The sequence below is a fragment of the Mizuhopecten yessoensis genome, unplaced genomic scaffold, assembly GCF_002113885.1.
Source record: "Mizuhopecten yessoensis strain PY_sf001 unplaced genomic scaffold, ASM211388v2 scaffold716205, whole genome shotgun sequence".
NCBI lineage: Eukaryota > Metazoa > Mollusca > Bivalvia > Pectinida > Pectinidae > Mizuhopecten > Mizuhopecten yessoensis.
In genome coordinates this window covers 51400-74764 of record NW_018480000.1, presented here as the reverse complement: position 1 = coordinate 74764, position 23365 = coordinate 51400, and the positions used below count along the sequence as shown (strand labels likewise).

Here is a 23365-nt window from a genome sequence, read left to right as displayed (position 1 = left end):
ACTGGATCAACATTGCTCCATGCATAAATGACAACTTGGCTTGCCATATATCTTTGTGAACAAATTTAAGCATGTACAAATACAATGTGTAGTATTTGCTGAGAACATTAATTTTAACGTTAGACTTAAATGTAAAGTCATGATAACCGAAATACATTTGCACTTCATTCAAATTTCAACGAACTCCCTTCAACGATTTGAAATTTTCAATTCAGACAAGATTTTCCTGCAAAATTGGCTTACTTGACATTTATCTAAAGGTGAAGGTTAAGGTGACCTAAATCTAGTGAAAACTGCATAAGAAGACACTTAATTTACAAAAAGAACACCCCCGATTTATCCTCTTTCGGCAGTTTTTCTTTCGGATGTGTGGTCGCAACCATCAGCCGAGTCATATTTATGACCCTATCTTAACATCCACTTAATTAGGCCGCCCCTTGACTGCCTTTAGTATTTGAGTACACATTGGGCGAAATGTCTCTTTGATTTACGACAGCTGACGAGTTTACTCGATTCGGATTACTGGGGCTCAGTGAGTTGTTTTCAACGGTTTAGAGTCGAGACACTGGGCATTTGCATTGTTTGCTTGTCAAAGGAAACAGACGTTTTCGAACGCTCGCACAATAAGTTTTCAGTTTCTGTTAATTTATGTTCAAAACAAACATATAGTCTTTGTCTTTAATTCCTTTTGTATGTAGAACTTTAAGTACAACATTGTACCACAGAATGCTTATACATTGCCAAATGAATGAATTTTAACATAAGGACGATATATATGCCACATTAGGCAACTTCTTGATTTGTTCCGACACATGCCCATTGGGCCTCTTGAAATTGACAGGAAGTGTTTATAGAGCAGGACCGATAACTCTATATCAATATTCGGAGGACACCGCCAGAAAGTAAAACTGCAGATAACGAGGTATTGTATAACATCGAATATGTGTTTCAGAGCTTGACTGACTGAAATCACGGTGCCCTTTTCAAATTAGTAACATATATAGGCCTATACTATATATGCTAATACGTAGTACTTAGCCTATTGTATGACACTCGTGGTCAAAATGTCTTAGTCTGGTGTCGGGGCCAGAGGAAACTCTGGGGGCACACATGTGCTCGGGTTCTGGAATAAATAAGATATATTATCGCTTGTCCACGTCACACAGATACAAATTAATAAGGATCAGATCGGTGCTGGCCCTTTACATTGATTATTATATTGCATCATATTGCAACCTCTAACATAGAGTAATTGCATTCTATGATATAACAATGCACGATAGATGACAGGCAAGTTAGTACAAATTCCATGTTCTTGTTTTTTTCGTTTAAGGGGTTGCTTTATCCTGTCGGGTGCGATTATAAATCACATGTATTCTAGAACCCGAGCACCTGTGTCATGGCATACTCAAGTTTTGGGGTCATGATTGAGGATGTCTTGTGATCTCCTACAATCACTGATTGAATCAGTACACATACTAGTCTCGTCTGTTCAAACACCTATGCTATAATGCATACATTATGTTAATTCAGTTAGCTAAATCTTTGTGAAAATGACAAATGCCCCACCTCAATTGCTTTCAGTGTGTTCTGAGTAGCTATATAAATAGCCCATGTCAACCCACATGCATTTGTTTCTGTCAATAAGAACAGTCCTGACCAAAAACCCACAACCTAGCTGAACTCACCTTTTTTATGCTTACATATAAAGCAAGAGTTTTGACTTTAATACTGTATATCAATAAATGCCAATAAAAACTTTAGGGTAGCAAAACAATTTAGAGTAGTGTAACAAAATGGGCTGTTAATTAGGTAAATAATGATGAAGAAAAAACCCATCTGATATTGTATAAAATTGTGGGTATCAATAGATCTAGAGAGCATGCTGCACTTCAGTTGAAAGGGCATTAGAGGTCAAATCGTATAAGATGGTAACATTGTGCATTGATTGAAACTTGGCTGTTGATATGTAGATTGTTCTTGGAACCTCCATCGACTGACAGAAAGCTCAGACAGTGGAAAAAAAAATCTTCAATAGATATGTAACAGGAAAGAAAAAAATCAACAGCCAGACAAGTATTTGAACCTGTGACCTCTACACAAATACTCTGACCAATTGAGCTACATGGTCGCCGCTGATCAACCCTGTCCAGTTCCTTTATACAGTCGAATCTGCTCAAGCGACCATCTGCATAAAACGGCCATCTGTTTTATGTGACCACTTTTCATTCCTCCCGACCGTTTTTACGATGTAATTTAACTGTATAAAGTAACCATCTGTCCAACGCGACCAGTGACCACCAAATACTGACACATTTGATACATTTTAGCGACCATGTTTGACGAAAATATACCAAACGGTCGTTGAAATAGTTGTGTAACTCCATATTTGCGACTTGTCACCACATTTGACAAAGGGCTACTTCACGATCTTCACCAAGTTTAGTGAACAAAATGGACAAAACCAATTTCTAAACTTATAATAAATTCATTGGTGTGCAGAAACAAATAAAAAGTCATTTTTCTAACTGCTGATATTGTTGATTGTATCGCAGTTGAGCAAAACCATTTTGACTGCGCGAGTGTCCTGCTAGGCAATGTAATCTTTAACCCTACAATATCCCTCATCTGATTGGATGAAGTACACTGGCAGGTTTTCAATCTTGAAATTGGGTCTATTTAGAGATGTTTACGACAGCACTCTCGTGCGAAATTAACACTAAATATCAGCACAACTGCACACTAAACATGTTTATGTTAGCACACATATCGTTTCTAATTCCTAATTAATATTAAAAGCCTTTAATAACATCCCTGAACTTCGCAACATGCTGTCGGCTTCTAAGCGCAATTTTTTAACTGCATTGTCTTCTACTTCTACTGTATACTGACCTACTTCATCTAGCTGAAGATTATGTCGGAGATCTGCGAAGGGAAAGGATGGGGGAGTGACATAATAAGGGGAAAAAAAGAAGTTAATATTGAGCAGATAGGAGGGCAGCTTTAAAGGAGTCAGTTGTCTTACACTTTACGGTAGCAGACGGCAGTTTATTCCAGTCACAGATGGTTCTTAGGGAGACGGATTGTTGTCTACAGGTAGTTCTGGAATGAAGTGTTTGGTAGGAGTAGGAGTGAGAGAATCAGTGTTCTGCTGGACTCTTTCCACTTTCAATCGTAAAATAAAGGAATAATTCATGTGAACCCATCTATTGGACCAACACAGGAACCGCTATGATTTCTACAACAATACCTTTCGTAACAAGTTAGCTTACATCATGGTAATTACCGAAAACTCAGTCGTGTAAGTTGAGAACTTCAACCTGTCTCCATGAGTCCGTCGATCGTTTGTTCTGAGTAAAGTGACAATTCTTCCAAACACTCCTAGTTGTTTGTTTGTTTACTGTCATAATTATCACTCAACTTATTGTTTAGTTATTCACCTGATCTGTTGAACGATGTTGTTTAAACCACCTGTACATACATGTGTAAATGTGCGCTTGGGGTCTGTTTACAGTTGTCTGAATAAGGAGTCGTTTGGTTATAGACGATTGTTTACAAAATATGGTCAAACTTTATTAAATGACCGATTTTATTAAACGACCGTTTTTTTAAATTTCCCTTGGGTGGTCGCTTATTACAGATTCCACTGTATTTGAATTCCTCCATCCTTTTTCAGAGCCTTTGCTCATAAGACAACAATATTTACAACCCAGGTTACCCCATCCACTTGCAAAGTGTACAGTAAACTAAGTATTTGAAACAAGGCCTGGTCACAGGCACCACTGCAACAGGGGAGGAAAAATGTATGGCCAGACTGGGATTGGAACCCAAAATCTTTAAACTGTAGACTGACGCTCAAACCAATTGAGCTACTAGGTTGCCTAAGATAAACCAAGTCAAGTTCCGTTGCAAAAAAATAGATAGATATTTCTATCAAGCTGAAAACAATTGCTTCAAAAATGATACAATAAATCAAAGTAGTTAGTACTGTTTGTTTCCTTTTACCTGAGACAGATTTTGTTTTGAATTTTATATTTCAGAACATTTTTTAGAAATTCTAATTTTGTACAAAAATTAATTCAGTTTTTTTCTTTTTAATTACAGTTTTTATCTACACTTTTATCTACAATCATACAATTTGTCACATTAAACTTGGATTATATGTTAATTAAACAAATGGAAATTTCATGTGGAGGTGACCTACAAAATTAAGGGTTTGTTCATCAAATGTCACTAACAGTGCATTTTCAATTTCAGTGTGATGGATCTGCTGTTGGATGTCCCGGACTTATCTCTGGTGTTTGCAGCTACATTAGGTGTGGTCCTTGTCTGTAAACTGATTCACAGTTCCCTTCAGTATACTCGCTGGAGGGAAGATTATGACCTGCTCCCTGGGAGCAGGGACACTCATTGGTTCTGGGGTCACATGCATCTGGTAAATATTGACTTTCCTAACATCAATATCTTGTTATTCATTTTCTAAAAAAAATCAAAAAAATCTTAGAATATACTGACAGTACGTAGTTATTATTTCTATTCTACCACATCAAAACGGTTCTTGCACTGTTTTTGTTTTGCTATTCCAGCTCTCTGAATATTTTTATGTTTAGGTAAATTGTTTCCATATATTGGTCACTGTAAATCTATTTAAAATTTTATTTTACTTAAGTATCCAAGCACCACTGCCCAAAAACAAATCTAGGCTTTAGAAACTTGGTTTTTTCTTGATACAAAACAAATCCTGTGAAATAGTTTCACCAAACTGTAACCAGAATATATTCTGCATCGCTTTTAAAGTTATTGATGTTGCCAATACAAAAGTAACAATATCAATTGATAATACAACAATAACAACAATATACCAATAGTTGGTATCAGATCAATAAACAGCAATTAACCAATAATGCCACGGATGTGAATGAATAATATTTACATAAAAGTCTTGCTTTACCATCAGTGCAAATTGTTTAGTTAATGCTTGCTGGCTCTTCAAACAAGCGATCTTGAGATATACATCATGCTTTATCAACTTTATCTCAGCCATCATGCATGTTATAGGGCATTATTTTGGGATATAGCTTAGTACAGGTTCTAGATTATAACTCATCCACCCCTGCATATTTAAACTGGACTTTCCCAGTCTTTGATTTGGTAAGGTTCATATATATGACTTCAGGGGTGAATGGGTTAAAGCTTAATAATCAAACTTTAAACCTAGATTTGTAACAAATAAATATTGCTTCACTCAAATTTGTCCTGAATACTGTATCGCTCACTCATTGAACTGGTTTAAGACGGAAGGGTATATAAAAATATTTTCTATATGCTTAAACAGTATCCTGGACCCAATGAAAAGGGCTTGGCTTTCCAGAGGCTCCGTACACAGCAGTATCCGCTCTTCCATAGAATTTGGATCAGTTTCTTTCGTTGTGTATTAATCTGCCATCATCCCAAATCTGTCAAGTTCATACTGAAGTCTTCAGGTAAAACAACTTCATATTTTACCATGTACCTTGACAGTTACAAATGAAAAACAAACTATATATATCCAGTTCTCTGTTTACACGATACACATAAGTTATCTCTGTGTGTTTGATTGTTACTGTAAATCTTGTCTGTGCTGTCTTTTCTTATAATATATATATTCTGTTGATTCTGTGTTCACAAAAATGCCTTTGTAATGACAAAAAAATATGTGACAATAATATATATGTCCTGAATTTCTTTTTGAATATTTTAACAGGCTAGCTAGTGCTTACATTAATGTCTGTGAAGAGTTATGTCCCTTGTCTGATAGTGAGAGTGATTTGTGAAGGTAGAAAACCTAAGCTTACCGAGGTTGGTACATTTGCTTTCCAGAGTTATGTCCATTGTTTTGTAATTAGGGTGCTGAATATAAAGTTGATATTTTGAACTGACATATTGTTGATACAGAACCTTAACCTACTGAGGTTGGTATCTCTATAAATATGTATTGGTGTGTAGAGTTATGTCCCTTTGTATAGAGTGAGAGTGCTCAATCCCTTTGAACCTAGAGTGAGAGTGCCCAATCCCTTTGTACCTAGAGTGAGAGTGCTCAATCCCTTTGTACCTAGAGTGAGAGTGTTCAATCCCTTTGTACCTAGAGTGAGAGTGCCCAATCCATTTGTATCTAGAGTGAGAGTGTTCAATCCCTTTGTACCTAGAGTGAGAGTGTTCAATCCTTTGTACCTAAAGTGAGAGTGCCCAATCCCTTTGTACCTAGAATGAGAGTGCCCAATCCCTTTGTACCTAGAGTAAGAGTGCTCAATCCCTTTGTACCTAGAGTGAGAGTGCCCAATATGAAGATAGATATTTTAAGTTGACATTTTGTTTTTACTGAACCTACATGTAAACCTACATCCTGTGTACCTGGTATTGGTGTTATAGTTATGTAGCTAATGGTATATAGTGTTAATGCCATAGGAAGGGTGATTGGAGTTAATTGACATTGTGTTTGTACAGAACCAAAATCTACTGAAGTTGGTACGTCCTATGTGTTGGGTAAGAGTTGGCTTGGAGATGGACTCCTTCTGGCCAATGGGAAACGGTGGGCGAGGAACCGCCGACTGCTCACACCTGCCTTCCACTTTGATATCTTACAGCCGTACATGACCGTCTACAATGAGATCTCAGACGTTCTACAGGTCAGTGTTTCAATATCTTGTAATAGAAAAAAATCATATACAAGGATTGAATGGCATTTTTTCAATTTCATTCTCGCCTAAACATTGAAAAAAAATGCCGTTCAATCCTTACATTGTATATTGACATCATTAATTTGTATAAACTATTGACCTGAATACAGATATTCCCTTGTATTACCGACATTGAAGTGTTCATGTTGTCAGTGCTAACGAGATTCCTGGAACATTCTAATGTCATCAAAATGTTTGCTTCCAGCTGTTGTCTCATGCTATTTGAGGCGGATCGAGAAGCTTCGAAATGACACTGATCCAAATGTTTTCATAGCCCTATGAATGCAATTCCTTTTGGTAGTGCTCATAGAGGAACTTGCAGTGGGAATGTATATATAGGCATGTACAATGTAGGATATGTATATGTTAATTCCTGTGTTAGCTGTGTGTGAACATAACACTGGTAAATAAAACACAATATGTACGCATGTTAACTACAGAAGATTGTAGATGTAATCCAATGCGTGCATGGGCAATTAAGAAAGCTAGGAGGAAATATTGACCCTTCGCCGATGTGATTACCATATGTCATATGTTGTGTACTAAGATTTATTTTTATAATAAATTTGCCCTCATTGGAAAGAGTGAAAAAGGCAAAAGTTCATTTGCAGTGAAAATTTACAAGTATACAGTAATAACGTATTGTTGAAGTATCTTTTTTAAGCAAGATATCTGCATAAATATTATAACAATATATTCTACCTTAGGGTGTAGAATATCCATATCCAAGTGATACTTGCGTACTTGATCATTGACTCCAATTTTCTTCTACCTTTCAAATAAAATTTTAATAAAACTGGTCGCAGACAAATGCAACAGTAAAAATGGCAACATTTCTAGATAACGTATACACAAACTAAAGCCATATTTAAGAAGAGCAGAAAAAAATTGCCATATGTATTATGTATACATGTACCTCAAATTTAAAACACAACACAAGACCTCCAGGGCAAGCTTGTACAACAATTCTTAAAAACTCATGAGGTGGTATCACTTGCTGAGGGCAATATTTCATCAGTGAGTCAACTGATTGTGACGTCATAATAGTACAGGTCACTGAGCACACCCATGTGGGATACACTTGTATATCTCACATGGGAGTCCCACATGGGACATGTGTATCCTTCATACACAGAGATGGGAGAATCATATGTCAATATGCCTAACGAGATATATATGTATGTGTTAAAAAGGTATGAAACAACATGTGAATCTCTTCATAGTGTTTAACATTTATTTTTTCAGTTAAAAGTGGAGGACTGTTGTAAGAAAGGCCAATCGTTTGAACTGTTTAACTATATTGGTATGGCTTCCTTGGATAACATACTTAGGTGTGCATTTTCATACAAGAGTGATTGTCAGGTTCTAGGGTAAGAACAAGCTTCTTTGTATCAAGATTAAGACAGCACTTATATATATATACCTCTTTTACACAAAATCCATCTCTGTAATGTATCAAGTCCACAACTTTGTAAGGACCTCTTCTGTATTAAGTCCAACTTAGCAAAAGACCGCCTCTGCATTGAATACATCTCTGTAAAAAGACAAACTCCACATTAAGTGCACCTCTGTAAATAGACCACCTCTGCATTTTGCACCTCTGTAAAAAGACCAGCTCTGTTTTAAGTGCACCTATGTATAAAGACCACCTTTGCATTAAGTCACCTCTGTAAAAAGACCAACTCTGCGTTAAGTACACCTCTGTAAAAAGACCAACTCCACATTAAGTGCTCCTCTGTAAAAAGACCACCTCCTGTTTAAGTACAACTTGGCAATTGGCCACCTCTGTAAAAAGACCACCTCTGTTTTGAGTACACCTTGGTATAAAGACCACCTCTCCATTAAATGCACCTCTGCATGAACACCACCTCTGCATTAAGTGCACCTCTGTAAAAAGACCACCTTTGTATTAATTGCATCTATGTCAAACACTTATCTCTGTATTAAGTGCACCCCTGTAAAAAGACAAACTCCACATTAAGTGCACCTCTGTATAAAGAACACCTCTGTTAAGTGTGCCTCTGTATAAATACCACATCTGCATTATGTGCACCTCTGTAAAAAGACAAACTCCACATTACGTGTACCTCTGTAAAAATGCCAACTGCATTTAGTGCACATCTGTAAAAAGACCAACTCCACATTAAGTGCACCTCTGTAAAAAGACAAACTCCACATTAAGTGTACCTCTGTAAAAAGGCCAACTGCATTTAGTGCACCTCTGTAAAAAGACCACCTTTATATTACAGGTAAGTCTACCATTGTGTGAAATGACCTAGTGTTAAGACTTTCTCTGTATTTAGTCCACTTCTGTATCAAGTCCACCTCTGTATCAAGTCCACTTCTGTATCAAGTCCACCTCTGTATCAAGTCCACTTCTGTATCAAGTCCACCTCTGTATCAAGTCCACTTCTGTATCAAGTCCACCTCTGTATCAAGTCCACTTCTGTATCAAGTCCACCTCTGTATCAAGTCCACTTCTGTATCAAGTCCACCTCTGTATCAAGTCCACCTCTGTATCAAGTCCACCTCTGTATCAAGTCCACTTCTGTATCAAGTCCACCTCTGTATCAAGTCCACCTCTGTATCAAGTCCACCTCTGTATCAAGTCCACTTCTGTATCAAGTCCACCTCTGTATCAAGTCCACCTCTGTATCAAGTCCACCTCTGTATCAAGTCCACTTCTGTATCAAGTCCACCTCTGTATCAAGTCCACCTCTGTATCAAGTCCACTTCTGTATCAAGTCCACCTCTGTATCAAGTCGATCCCTGTTTAAAAGACCAAATGTAACATGTGACATTACAGATAGCAGCTGTTTATAGCCTAAACACATTCACTTGAATGTTATAACTAGTCTACTGCAACATTAGGTAAAATGGTGAATTATTGCTTCTGCAACATATATACTAGTGTATGAAGTTAATCTTCATTTTCATAAACTGTGATAGTTTGAATACCCAAATTATTGAAGTTGATAATTAATGGGCTTAACAAATTTTTACAAATATTTTAGGTTATTGTATTTGTGTAATTGAACGGAAATACATTACATTTATTGTAATCACTGAATACATAATGTATTTTGACAGACATACCTTTTCTTACATTAACAGAGATAGCCATCCATATGTGAAGGCCGTGAATAAACTCAGTGACCTCTGGGTTGCAAGGTCGCTGTAAGTATCACACTTTGACCTCTGAGTCACAAGGTCACTGTAAGTGTCACTGCATTGTTAGCTTACCTAGAGGTCATTTGACCGTATTGTTTTAAGCAACTTCATTTCTGGAACTAGAAGATGGCAATCAACCATGTTTGGATGGAGGAATTCTCAGGTGGTGAGGATCCCTCATTATACATGTACAATTGAAAGGGCTGCCCCCTCCCCTGGGGAGTTAAGGAATAGGGCCACAAAAGACAATTGGGCTACATTGTATAAAGAGACGAACACAATAATGATTAAATTGACCCTGGGGTCTGGTCACACCCCTAGAGACTTAGTCCCTGGGGCAGGACATGGACACCTTTTGAGATCCCTACCTTATGATAATTGATACATGTATATACAATTACTGAGCATGAAGATTTGGATGCAAATATTGGATTGGCCCAGGGAAATGGCCACTTCCCTGGGATCATATTTGGCATCCTACTGTCATTGAGAATCTTTTGCAATCATTGCTTAAATATCAAGGTGTGTGATATATATCCTCTGGTCCTCTTGTTTCATATTGGTGTAACAGTTGTCAGATTATTAGTATTTACCGAAGAACAAATAACCTCTATCAGGTGACTTGTAGATATGTTTATTATATTTTTTGACGTATTTAATCTATACATATATCACTGCATCAGATTGAAGAAATTGACAAATTGAAAGATCATAAATATATTTGATTCAGATTGCTTTAACAGATTCAGATCAGAACCATCCAACAATTATGGTATATTTCATATATAAAACATTAATGAAAGTTTACCTCACATTCTTTTTATGCTTAAGCAAGTTTCTGAGGAAGAAATTGAATATGTTAGAGAGTGATATTAACCCTTTCACCCCTATGTTACTTTAGTAGACTCATCCATGTATTGATTTGGCAGATTCCATTATAGTCTACAGTGGTGAAAGGATTAAACTGTCTGGGATGTTATAATCTGTCTCTCACTTTTAGTATTTGATATATCCAATTGTGTAGTGTTCCTTGCATTATCTAAAGGATAATATTGTAAATTATAGTATGATATTTTGAATTTTTTTCTGTGTGTTATATTTCAGGAACATCTTTCATTTCTCTGACTTTGTTTACTTCTTGTCTGGTAACGGCCGACAGTTCAAAAGGTACAGTGATTACGTTCATTCTGTAGCGGAGGAAATTATCAAGAAACGGCAGCAGACACTTGTAAGTATCAACATGAAGACATGCCATGTGGATGTAAATCACTCTGTGTTAAACAGCCTGTATCCAATGTACATCACTCTGTGTTATACAGGCTGTATCCTTTGTATATCACTCTGTGTTAAACAGCCTGTATCCAATGTACATCACTCTGTGTTATACAGGCTGTATCCAATGTACATCACTCTGTGTTATACAGGCTGTATCCTGTGTAAATCACTCTGTGTTATACAGGCTGTATCCTTTGTATATCACTCTGTGTTAAACAGCCCGTATCCAATGTACATCACTCTGTATTATACAGGCTGTAGCCCATGTAAATCACTCTGTTATACAGACTGTATCCCGTGGAAATCACTCTGTGTTATACAAGCTGTATCCTGTGTAAATCACTGTATTATACAGGCTGTATCCCATGTAAATCACTCTGTGTTATACAGGCTGTATCCTGTGTAATTCACCCAGTGTTATACATGCTGTATCCCGTGTGAATCACTCTGTGTTATACAGGCTGTATCCCATGTAAATCACGCTGTTATACAGGCTGTATATATATCCCGTGTTAATCACTCTGTGTTATACAGGCTGTATCCTGTGTAAATCACTCTGTGTTATACAAGCTGTATTCCGTGGAAATCATTCGTTTATACAGACTGTATCCTGTGTAAATCACTCTGTGTTATACAAGCTGTATCCTGTGTAAATCACTCTGTTATACAGACTGTATCCTGTGTAAATCACTGTGTTATACAGACTGTATCCTGTGTAAATCACTCGGTGTTATACAAGCTGTATCCTGTGTAAATCACTCTGTTATACAGACTGTATCCTGTGTAAATCACTCTGTGTTATACAGGCTGTATCCTATGTAAATCACTGTGTTATACAGACTGTATCCTGTGTAAATCACTCGGTGTTATACAAGCTGTATCCTGTGTAAATCACTCTGTTATACAGACTGTATCCTGTGTAAATCACTCTGTGTTATACAAGCTGTATCCTGTGTAAATCACTGTGTTATACAGACTGTATCCTGTGTAAATCACTCTGTATTATACAAGCTGTATCCTGTGTAAATCACTCTGTGTTATACAAGCTGTATCCTGTCTAAATCACTTTGTGTTATAAAGGCTGTATCCCATGTAAGTCACTCTGTTATACAGACTGTATTCCATATAAATCACTCTGTTATACAGGCTGTATCCCGTGTAAATCACTCTGTGTTATACAGACTGTATCCTGTGTAAATCACTCTGTGTTATACAGTCTGTATCCTGTGTAAATCACTCTGTTATACAGGCTGTATACCGTGTAAATCACTCTGTGTTATACAGGCTGTATCCCGTGTAAATCACTCTGTGTTATTCAGACTGTATCCTGTGTAAATCACTCTGTGTTATACAGACTGTATCCTGTGTAAATCACTCTGTGTTAAACAAGCTGTATCCCATGTAAATCACTGTGTTATACAGGCTGTATCCCATGTAAATCACTCTGTTATACAGACTGTATCCCGTGTAAATCACTGTGTTATACAGGCTGTATCCTGTGTAAATCACTCTGTTATACAGACTGTATCCCGTGTAAATCGCTTCAAGGATCCCTGTACCACATCTGTAAACTGTAACTTTGAGACAAGAACCGATTTTGCATGCATGACTATAGTGTTGATAAGTAAAGCATACCTTGTGAAACATTTATGAAAGAATATAGAGATGAAATAAACCAAATAATGATCAACAACAGTGTTCTGATGAAAAAAAAACCCAACACCATCAGCAGGGCTGGCCTAGGATTCAAACCCTGGACATCAGGTTGTTATCACTCAACCTGGCTGAGCTAGCTACCTGGTCAACAGAAGTGTACTGGCACTGTGATAAAGGTATATTCTAAAAACGAAATTAAGGAGAGGGTGCTGGTACTATACAAATACATTTGTACTACAAGGCAGAGGGACGGAGATCCTTAAAACTATCTGTGTTTGATTTTTCATGCTTTGAAAAAATCAGTTGTAAGTAATAAAGCAAAAAATCTTAAAAAATTGTATTTTTGAACTACAGTCCAATCAACTCCTATAACATAAGAGGCCGCTGGTCTGCCTTTTTTCTATCGGATATGATGTTGCTGAAAGTATCTCGCCGTGTAAACCTCTAACAGTACTGTTGGAGTAGTCAAACCTTGGTAACATTGCTTTATTTATCTGGGAAACTCTCAATCTGACTAGAATGTCAAATGTTGACTGTACAGATTTTGAGTCACTCAAGCAGTACTTTTTAGCGTGTATGTACAGAATAAAGTTTGAATAGTACTTGAGAAGAGGTCTAGACGTCTATATTTTTCGGGTTATTTTGACAAAGATCAAAGTTGTATTATTTTCTTAAAAGATAGACATCTATGAGTATTGTTAAGGTATCTTGTAAAAGGTCAAGGTCATTGAAGGTCAATTCCTATTCATGTGTATATTGATAATAAAATTCTTTTAAAAATATATTTTATTCTTTAAAATCCAATTACATAGAAGATGCTACCTATTTCAATAGGAAACCTATTATAGAAAATGCTGTTAGCAAATGAACTACTAATCAACAATTGTAGGTATAGTATGTAATATTCACTGTACTCTTTGTTGGGGGGGGGGGGCACGTTGGCTGAGTGGTTAAGGCAACTGCGTCTACCATCACTAACTTACCACCACTGGCATATATGGGTTGTGGGTTTGTGGCCTATGTGGGAAAGTCGCCAGGTACTGAATGCAGGTCGGTGGTTTTTCTCCGGGAACTCCACTTTTCCTCCACTACTGAAACTTGGAATGTTCTTAAATGATCATAGGTGTTAATAGGACGTAAGACACAGATGAACTTACCTCTTGTTATATTTTGTCAGTGACCCATGATACACATAGCCATATTATTTTCATTAACAGGAAATAGAGGGCCTACCAACTCAAACAAATGGCCGCAAATCCAGATATCTGGACTTCTTGGATATATTGTTAACAGCAAAAGATGAAAACAACATCGGAATGACACCGTTAGAAATTCGTAATGAAGTTGACACTTTTCTTTTTGAAGGTAAATACACATTTTGTATCATAATAACAGGTGTGTTAAAATGGTAATAAGATGAATTTTCTTTAATTTAGATCATCTGGCATTAAGAACTATAAAGTCAATGGTTTATATATTTGGCAAATGCCTATTACCTTAAAAGTTTGCGTAAAGTGCACACTTTTTTAAGGAAAAAGGAAAGTTTCAAAAAAGGAGTGCGTACTATAAACAAGAACAATGGTGGTGATCAATTATCGTAAATTTTCAGGGATTTTCGGAAATGTTTTGAAATATATGCTCGCAATTAAAAAAGGTGATAAGGGCTGTAAATTTAAAGGTATTTCAGAAGAATTGTATAAATGATGAAATCAAATACGACACTGTAGACTTTTAATTTGCTGGTGGATACTGGCAGTTCAGGTTTAAATATATCAATTTGATCAAACAGGCCCTTTCGGCCAATTGTATTTGTTTATTTTGTTGTAAAAATGTATGAGAAAAAAAAAGTGTTTTAATTTCGCGATAATTTGTTACTGATAGATTGTAATGTGCCACTTACTTCTCTACCACTCCATTTTAAAAGCAGTGATTTAGTAACAAGGTTCTACCATAATATATACAAAAACAAAAAAATCACCGATGCCAACGAACTGGGGAAGGGCTTATAAATTCCAGGCATAAACGGAAAGTAAGGAAAAGTGGAGGGTGGGTTTATTACCGGGCATGGGCTTATCACCAGTAAATATGGTATATATATCTGTCCTTATGTCAGTTTGTCAAAGCTGATAGCTTACTTACTGGGTAATGGGATGCTGGCTTAAGTGATCGGTAATGGTCTGATCGGCCTAATGTTACTGGTGTATTAGAGATACTCTAACAACAACCGGGACCTTTGTGTTCCTAGGACACGACACCACAACTAGTGCCATGTGTTGGACACTGTACTCGCTGGCCCAGCATCCCGAGTGGCAGCAAAAGATACAGGCCGAGGTGGACAGTGTCCTGGAGGGACGAGACTCGGACAACATAGAATGGTAGGTAGCAGCTGACATCTGTGTTACTAGGTAAAATCAGACATTATTACGTCTGAGGATTGTTATGGGATTATCAAAATACAGTATCCTACTGTTTACCTCTCTCCTTTTTAATTCTACCTTAAGTTTGTATGTCACTTGCATTTCTTCAAATTAAACTCCCACTCTTGTTTCACATTGTCAATTTTTATGCCCCCACCATAAAATGGGGGGGCATATAGTGTTACCCATGTCCGTCCCCCCGTCCCGTCCCGATTCAATGTAAACACTTAACAACTTCATTCTTTGACAGGTTTTGGTCAAACTTTATACAAAGGTCAAGTATGAGTATACTTCGGAAATCGTTGTATTTCAGGGATCCAAGATCAAGGTCAAGGTCACTGTTGCTATATATAGAAAATCATCTACTGATTCAATTTAAACACTTAGCAACTTCATTCAATATGTTATGGAGATGGTAATAACATACAGAAAAAACATATGAATATTAAAATCAACTTTAAGTGTAGTACCTTCTGTGTGTGCATTTTTCAGGGTATCAAGATCAAAGTGGTTGGAACTTTTTATAGAACACTGAAACTAATTTCACAATCATCAATTTTTTTTGGCAGCAGGGGTCCCGCATTTATGTCTTACAGACATTTTCTAGTTTTTAGCTCACCTGGCACACAGTGCCAAGTGAGCTTATGCCGTGGTGCGGCGTCCGTCGTCCGTCCGTCGTCAATATTTTACTTTAAACAACTTCTTCTTAATAACCAAAAGGCCTAGGTTGTCGATATTTGGCCAGAAGCAAACTGGGATGAAGGGCTACAAAGTTTGTTCAAATGAATGACCTTCACCCATATTCAAGGGCACAGGGGTCAAATATGTTAAAAACTTTTAACAACTTCTTCTGAATAACCAAAATGCCCAGGGTGATGATATTTGGCCAGTAACATGCTGAGATGAAGGTCTACAAAGTTTGTTCAAATCAATGACCTTCACCCATATTCAAGGTCACAGGGGTCAAAAATGTTAAAAACTTTAAACAACTTCTTCTGAATAATTAAAATGCACAGGGTGATGATAATTGGCCAGAAGAATGCTGGGATAAAGGGCTATCAAGTTTGTTCGAATGAATGACCTTCAGCTATATTCAAGGTCACAGGGGTCAAATATGTGAAAAACATTAAATAACTTCTTCTGAATAACCAAAATGCACAGGGTGATGATATTTGGCCAGTAGCTTGCTGAGATGAAGGGCTACAAAGTTTGTTTAAATGTATAAGGCTATACAATTTGTTCAACATAATGACTTGGTAGTCTTTCAAAGTAACAGGGGTGAAATGTTTTAAAATCTTTTAACAGGTTCTTTGAATGACTTTAATCATAAATACTGATATTTTGCCTGTAGCTTTATTTTAGATCACTTTTAAGGTTGCAAGTGTGAGATTTATACCAGGTGAGCGATGCAGGCCCATTGGGCCTCTTGTTACTAATTATAATCTCAATGAAAAATATTCACAGGGTTCCAATAATTGTCATTAAAAAAGATAATTTTAGCTAATTTTTTGTCTTGCACATATAATATTGAAATGAATTTTATAGTAATGAGGTATATGATACTGAATGTTCCATATTAAATATTTTTAGGGGCGATTTAGGAAAGTTGGAAAAGCTTACTTTGTGTATAAAAGAAGGCCTGAGGTTACATTCACCAGTGTCTTTTATACAACGAACAACCACCCAGCCGTTTGAGGTGGAGGGATATCGCATACCTGTGGGAACCTCCTTAGCCATACAGATATACAACCTTCACCATAACCCAGACGTGTGGGATGAACCCATGGAGTTCCGACCGGAACGCTTCCTTCCGGAGAACACCGCTGGCCGTGACTTTTATGCATTTGTGCCATTCTCAGCAGGGCCTAGGTAGTGTTTGTGTTCTTAAATTCTCCAAGGTTGTCAAATGTAAATTTTGTCCAAAATTTAGAGATGAACTTCTATTTGTCAAGATTTTGTTGTACATAAATTCAGAAACAATTTGAAAAGCTATCATAATCATACCCAGTATTCTGTTTCAGAAACTGCATAGGTCAACATTTTGCCATGAATGAACAAAAAGTCACTCTTGCTCGACTTCTAAGAAGGTATGTTAATATAAGCTCCAGCAAATAGAGGGATATGAAACTGGAAAATTGACAACATGCATGTTTCATATCAGCTGAAGTCCTATAATTAATGTACCGAAGGACCTTTCTCAATTAGTAGTGGATGAATGTCTGGACAAAAACAGTTTTTCAAGTATTTAAAACCATTGAAATTCCATTGAAGTAACATTTATTTGTTCTGAATAATGTTTACTAGGGAGAACCATTAATTATATAGACTTTGAATGTTTGTGCAAAATTACGATTATCCTGCCATCAGTAAAATTTGCATACCAATTAAGGGATAAAAGCTTTGAAATCAAATATAATTGACATCAGTGTATTATGATGATCCTAGCTCTGCAAACTGATTTTATGTTGATGAAACTTTACTTTGTCCTTTGAGTGACATTAATTTTGTAATAGAATTGTGTAACTGTTAACATTCAGGTTCACTTTTGAGCTTGACCCCGACCATGCAGTATCTAAGAAGATCGGTATTGTGATGCGATCTGAAAACGGAATCAAAGTGTTTGCCAAGCCAAGGAATTTGTGATGTCATCTTAATTTGTCTTCAAAGTATTTGTATTATCTTCAAAGTGATTGCCACGCTAAGGAATTAGTGATTTTGTCTAAAAGAAGTTGTGATATTGTTTATTACACTCATGTACAATATCATCCAAGTGTTTTCCAAGCCAAGAATTGTTTGTTGTCATCTGGAACACCAGTCCTTACCAACTAAAGAAGATTGTGATGTTTGGTGAGTTTTGTAATCAAAAGGCTCACCAAACCAAGAAAGTTTTGACATTTGACAAAAACAAGGAAGTTGTGATTTCAACTTCATCATAAGAGAACAACGTTTAAGTAAAAAAATCACCAGAAAAATGAAGACAATATGTGCTATAGTATAAATAGATGTGCCAACTATGAGACGGTCAGATAGAACACTCACAAATTATACAGATGAAAGGTTAAGTGAGGATTTTTCATGATGAGCAGTTTGACCATGTTTAATTTCAATTAATCTCAAAGATGAATAATTATAGGAAATATATACTGTATTTGACCTTGAAAGGACATTGTAGGGTTTAATATAAAAATGACATTAAGTCATCAAAATTTTAAATCTCTTCATCCCACTATACTTATAAATATATTACTTATGGAATGACTGCAATTTTAACCACAGTTTTTCCAACAAATTGTGGCATGGTAACTCTAAATTTTACAAAATTTGTTAATTACAGGAAAGAAAAATTATATGATAAAAAAAATCTTAAATTCAATCCTGTTGCATTAAACTTTATGAACTGATTGAAGCTCCTCAAATTAAAACAAATCCCTATACAGATGTATTTTTTCAATATAATTAATGGATGATAATTGAATGGTTATGCCAAAATGGTTCCAAAGGTATTATAATGCCTGTGCATTTACAGCTAATATAAATTGTCCTTAATCCAAAAGTATGGGTAACAGACACGGTGTTGGTATAAGTGTTGTCATGGAACCACCGATATGGTAAATAAATAGGTGCCATTTACCATTGTGATGTACCGGTAATACCAATATTGTGGTATTGATGTAAACAATCAACTGGAAAATCAGTGCCATAAATATGATGTTTTTGTAAATTTTACGTTTTGAAAAATATAATGGAATACCTGTAAAAGTTGTATCTATCAACTGATGTACATGCAATCCCGGTGTGATACTGTAGAGCAGGGTATCTCCGCGGGGACAATATTTTTCATGATTTTGCGGGTCAGTAACGTGGTCGTGAAAATGTGATCCACTGAATGAGCCACGATAATAAACATACATGTAACAGTTAATTTGTCCTGAGCAAATGAGGTTGTGACAGTTCACAAACATAAACGGTAATGTTGTTTGAGAATAGGTTATATCACACATCTAATGGTTTTCTTGATGATTTGTTTAGCAAAATACACTTACATAATGTTACTCGATCAATATGCTGTCATAAAGCCTATTCATTTGATTATTTGACACTTCATATGCCGAATGTTTGTCTCTGTGCTAAAGCGTCGCAAAACTTTAGCTCCTTCACATGTCAAGATCGTAAAATTTTAATCCATGTAAATTTAATTTTCTAATTTTGGGTCAAACTTGCAAAAATTATTGCCCACGTAAATATTGTGTTATACTGTAGGCTGTAACAGAGGCATTCAGTGGGTGGTCAGATGGCCCAGTAGACAGAAGAGCTGCCTTTCACCGAAATGACTTTGGTTTGATTCCCTGATTATATTAGATATCAAAGGAATGGGGTCACCTGCCTGACCATTTCGGTTTTCATCCGGCAAACAAGATCTAGAGTGATTAATGTAAGTTGATAAAATTTAAGCTTGTTTCATAACTATTGTGAAGCAAGTACAAATTTATTTAATTTGATGAACATCCGAGGTTTCCATGAAGCTATATACTTCTATTTGGATTCGTAACAGCATTATCACTCTACGAAGTTAACTTTCGTCCCGTTAAACTTTCGCCAACTTTCACCCCGTTTAACTTTCGCCAACTTTCACCCCGTTAAACTTTCGCCCCGTTAAACTTTCGCCCTTCACTGGCAGAGTCCTTGTTCGCCCTACACCGCAAGCAGTAGAAATTCCCCATTACTAAAAATAGTGACAAAACATGTGCCATATACTTAAAAAAAACCAAAAAAACACTATCGTGTTAAATTTGCCTTCAGATCGGAAGGTGATAACAAATGCAGTGAGATTAGGATGTGTTCTTGTGTTCTAGTTCATATTACAGGTAGTATTATGTGTATAATAATAACCAAAGAACAATGTATACATTATCAAACTTATATAAATTGTGATTTATTTATCTATCTTTGTAATTTTTTAGAAATTGAATATTAGTTTTATACAATGTATAAACCATTTATATCTATATGAATTGATATTTTTTGTCAATTGGAGCCCTGGAAAGAAATTGTTTGATAAAATAATAGGATTAAATTGGCCCTTGGTGTCAAAATTATTATGATGTTAATTTCATTAAAAATCTGCAATCACATAACCAGTCGAAATTCCTGATTTTCTGATATTTGACAACTGAAATTGGTCAGTTATCGGTACACCAGTTGTAATTACAGGCAAAAATTCTAAAATCGTTTTTGGAAAATATAAATGTATAGTGATATTATTAATATGTTTGCAAATGACTTTTGCTTGATTTGAGTTTTACAATACTGGTGAATTTGTCATGCTGGTATTCTGGATTTCATTTTGTAGCCTATTTTTTCTCTGATGAGCCCAAGCTTAATTTTTGACAATGTTTTAAGGTAGGTTACAAAGTACTGGCCTTTGTTTGGATTTAGCTTTGTCCTATCTTACAATCCCCACTTCACTGCCAAAACATAACGATGCATTTGAAACTGTTTAAATTGTTTCGGAATAGAAAACCTTACCTTGTTGACCTACGAAGCTTTGATCTCGATTTGACCTTGACCTTTGATCTCAGATTGTTAAACTATCCCTTTAACCGATTGAGCTAATTGGTCGCAATGGAAGAGTACTGGCCCAACTGTGCTACATTTATCCAAAACAAACTATACAGGGAAGTTTTTGTAGATACGAAAAACTACAGTACAGGAGGACAAGGACCCTTAAGGAGAGGTTACTGTTTAAAGGTAAAACTACAGTACAGTGGTACAGGGACCCTTAATGGGAGGTTACTTTTTATAGGTAAAACTACAGTACAGTGGGACAAGGACCCTTAATGGGAGGTTACTGTTTATAGGTAACACTACAGTACAGTTGGACAAGGACCCTTAAGGGGAGGTTACTGTGTATAGGTAAAACTACTGTACAGTGAGACAAGGACCCTTAATGGGAGGTTACTGTTTATAGGTAAAACTACAGTACAGTGGGACAATGACCCTTAATGGGAAGTTACTGTTTATAGGTAAAACTACAGTACAATGGGACAATGACCCTTAAGGGGAGGTTACTTTTTATAGGTAAAACTACAGTACAGTGGGACAAGGACCCTTAAGGGGAGGTTACTGTTTATAGGTAAAACTACAGTACAGTGGGACAAGGACCCTTAAGGGGAGGTTACTGTTTATAGGTAAAACCACAGTACTGTGGGACAAGGACCCTTAAGGGGAGGTTACTGTTTATAGGTAAAACTACAGTACAGTGGGACAAGGGCCCTTCAGGGGAGGTTACTTTTATATGTAAAACCACAGGACAGTGAGACAAGGACCCTTAAAGGGAGGTTACTGGTTATAGGTAAAACTACAGTACAGTGGGACAAGGACCCTTCAGGGGAGGTTACTTTTATATGTAAAACCACAGGACAGTGGGACAAGGACCCTTAAAGGGAGGTTACTGTTTATAGGTAAAACTACAGTACAGTGGGACAAGGATCCTTGAGGGGAGGTTACTTTTTATAGGTAAAACCACAGTACAGTGGGACAAGGACCCTTAAGGGGAGGTTACTTTTTATAGGTAAAACGACAGTACAGTGGGACAAGGACCCTTAATGGGAGGTTACTGTTTATAGGTAAAACTACAGTATAGTGGGACAAGGACCCTTAAGGAGAGGTTACTGTTTATAGGTAAAACTACAATACAGTGGGATAAGGATCCTTCAGGGGAGGTTACTGTTTATAGGTAAAACTACAGTACAGTGGGACAAGGACCCTTAAGGGGAGGTTACTGTGTATAGGTAAAACTACAGTACAGTGGGACAAGGATCCTTAATGGGAGGTTACTTTTTATAGATAAAACTACAGTACAGTGGGACAAGGACCCTTAATGGGAGGTTACTGTGTATAGGTAAAACTACTGTACAGTGGGACAAGGACCCTTAAGGGGAGGTTACTGTTTATAGGTAAAACTACAGTACAGCGGGACAAGGACCCTAAATGGGAGGTTACTGTTTATAGGTAAAACTACAGTACAATGGGACAAGGATCCTTAAGGGGAGGTTACTGTTTATAGGTAAAACTACAGTACAGTGGGACAAGGATCCTTAAGGGGAGGTTACTTTTTATAGGTAAAACTACAGTACAGTGCGACAAGGACCCTTAAGGAGAGGTTACTGTTTATAGGTAAAACTACAGTACAGTGGGACAGGGACCCTTAATGGGAGGTTACTGTGTATAGGTAAAACTACAGAACAGAGGGACAAGGATCCTTAAGGGGAGGTTACTGTTTATAGTTAAAACTACAGTACAGTGGGACAAGGACCCTTAATGGGAGGTTACTGTTTATAGGTAAAACTACAGTACAGTGGGAGAAGGACCCTAAATGGGAGGTTACTGTTTATAGGTAAAACTACAGTACAGTGCGACAAGGACCCTTAAGGAGAGGTTACTGTTTATAGGTAAAACTACAGTACAGTGGGAGAAGGACCCTAAATGGGAGGTTACTGTTTATAGGTAAAACTACAGTACAGTGGGACAAGGATCCTTAATGGGAGGTTACTGTGTATAGGTAAAACTACAGTACAGTGGGACAAGGATCCTTAAGGGGAGGTTACTGTTTATAGGTAAAACTACAGTATAGTGGGACAAGGACCCTTAATGGGAGGTAACTGTTTATAGGTAAAACTACAGTACAGTGTGACAATGCTTTAAGGACCCTTTAGACTTGATAGGTTGTTATTAATTTTAATGATTTTTATTTTCTTTAACTCTGAGTTTAAAACCTATATATATTTAGGTCATCAATATAGAGTTTTTATTGTAATGTAAACCATTGTGTTGTGACCTTATAGTTTACCCTGAACATACTATTAAAATTCATTTAAGGACTGAATCTTGCTTTGGTCAGTTTCATGGGGTGATGAATCGAGTTGGTCTTGAAACAAATTTAGTGAACTGTGAAGCAATTTTAATGTGATGAAGGGATGTAGTGCCAGTTTTTCGGGCAAAATATTGTATTATTATTAACTGTTGTTCATTTATTACTTTTGTTAATTGATATATAATTGTTGTTGAAGCTTTAAGTGAATTTTTACATGTGGCATCCCTAGTGTATTTACATTGTAAAGGTAATTAAAA

The 23365-nt window shown here is 36.5% G+C and overlaps 1 protein-coding gene across 1 annotated transcript; it reads left to right on the top strand.

Annotated features, from left to right (window-relative positions):
- The first annotated feature begins 882 nt into the window (after positions 1-882).
- Positions 883-21358, top strand: LOC110442086 (cytochrome P450 4F6-like). Its single transcript, XM_021485520.1, has 12 exons — positions 883-922; positions 4258-4435; positions 5336-5483; positions 6484-6665; positions 7962-8086; positions 9831-9893; positions 10992-11115; positions 14036-14183; positions 15064-15193; positions 16826-17104; positions 17257-17322; positions 17773-21358. The coding sequence occupies exons 2-12, from the start codon at positions 4262-4264 to the stop codon at positions 17876-17878; spliced, it is 1545 nt and encodes a 514-aa protein (XP_021341195.1). The 5' UTR covers positions 883-922; positions 4258-4261; the 3' UTR covers positions 17879-21358.
- The last annotated feature ends 2007 nt before the right edge of the window (positions 21359-23365 follow it).

Bases quoted from the DNA above. Each gene is read 5' to 3' on its own strand.
- LOC110442086 (XM_021485520.1), top strand. From the start codon at position 4,262: ATGGATCTGCTGTTGGATGTCCCGGACTTATCTCTGGTGTTTGCAGCT. The intron at 8,087-9,830 runs GTAAGAACAAGC...TTACATTAACAG, and splicing joins AGTGATTGTCAGGTTCTAGG to AGATAGCCATCCATATGTGA. The intron at 17,323-17,772 runs GTATGTTAATAT...GTTAACATTCAG, and splicing joins CTTGCTCGACTTCTAAGAAG to GTTCACTTTTGAGCTTGACC.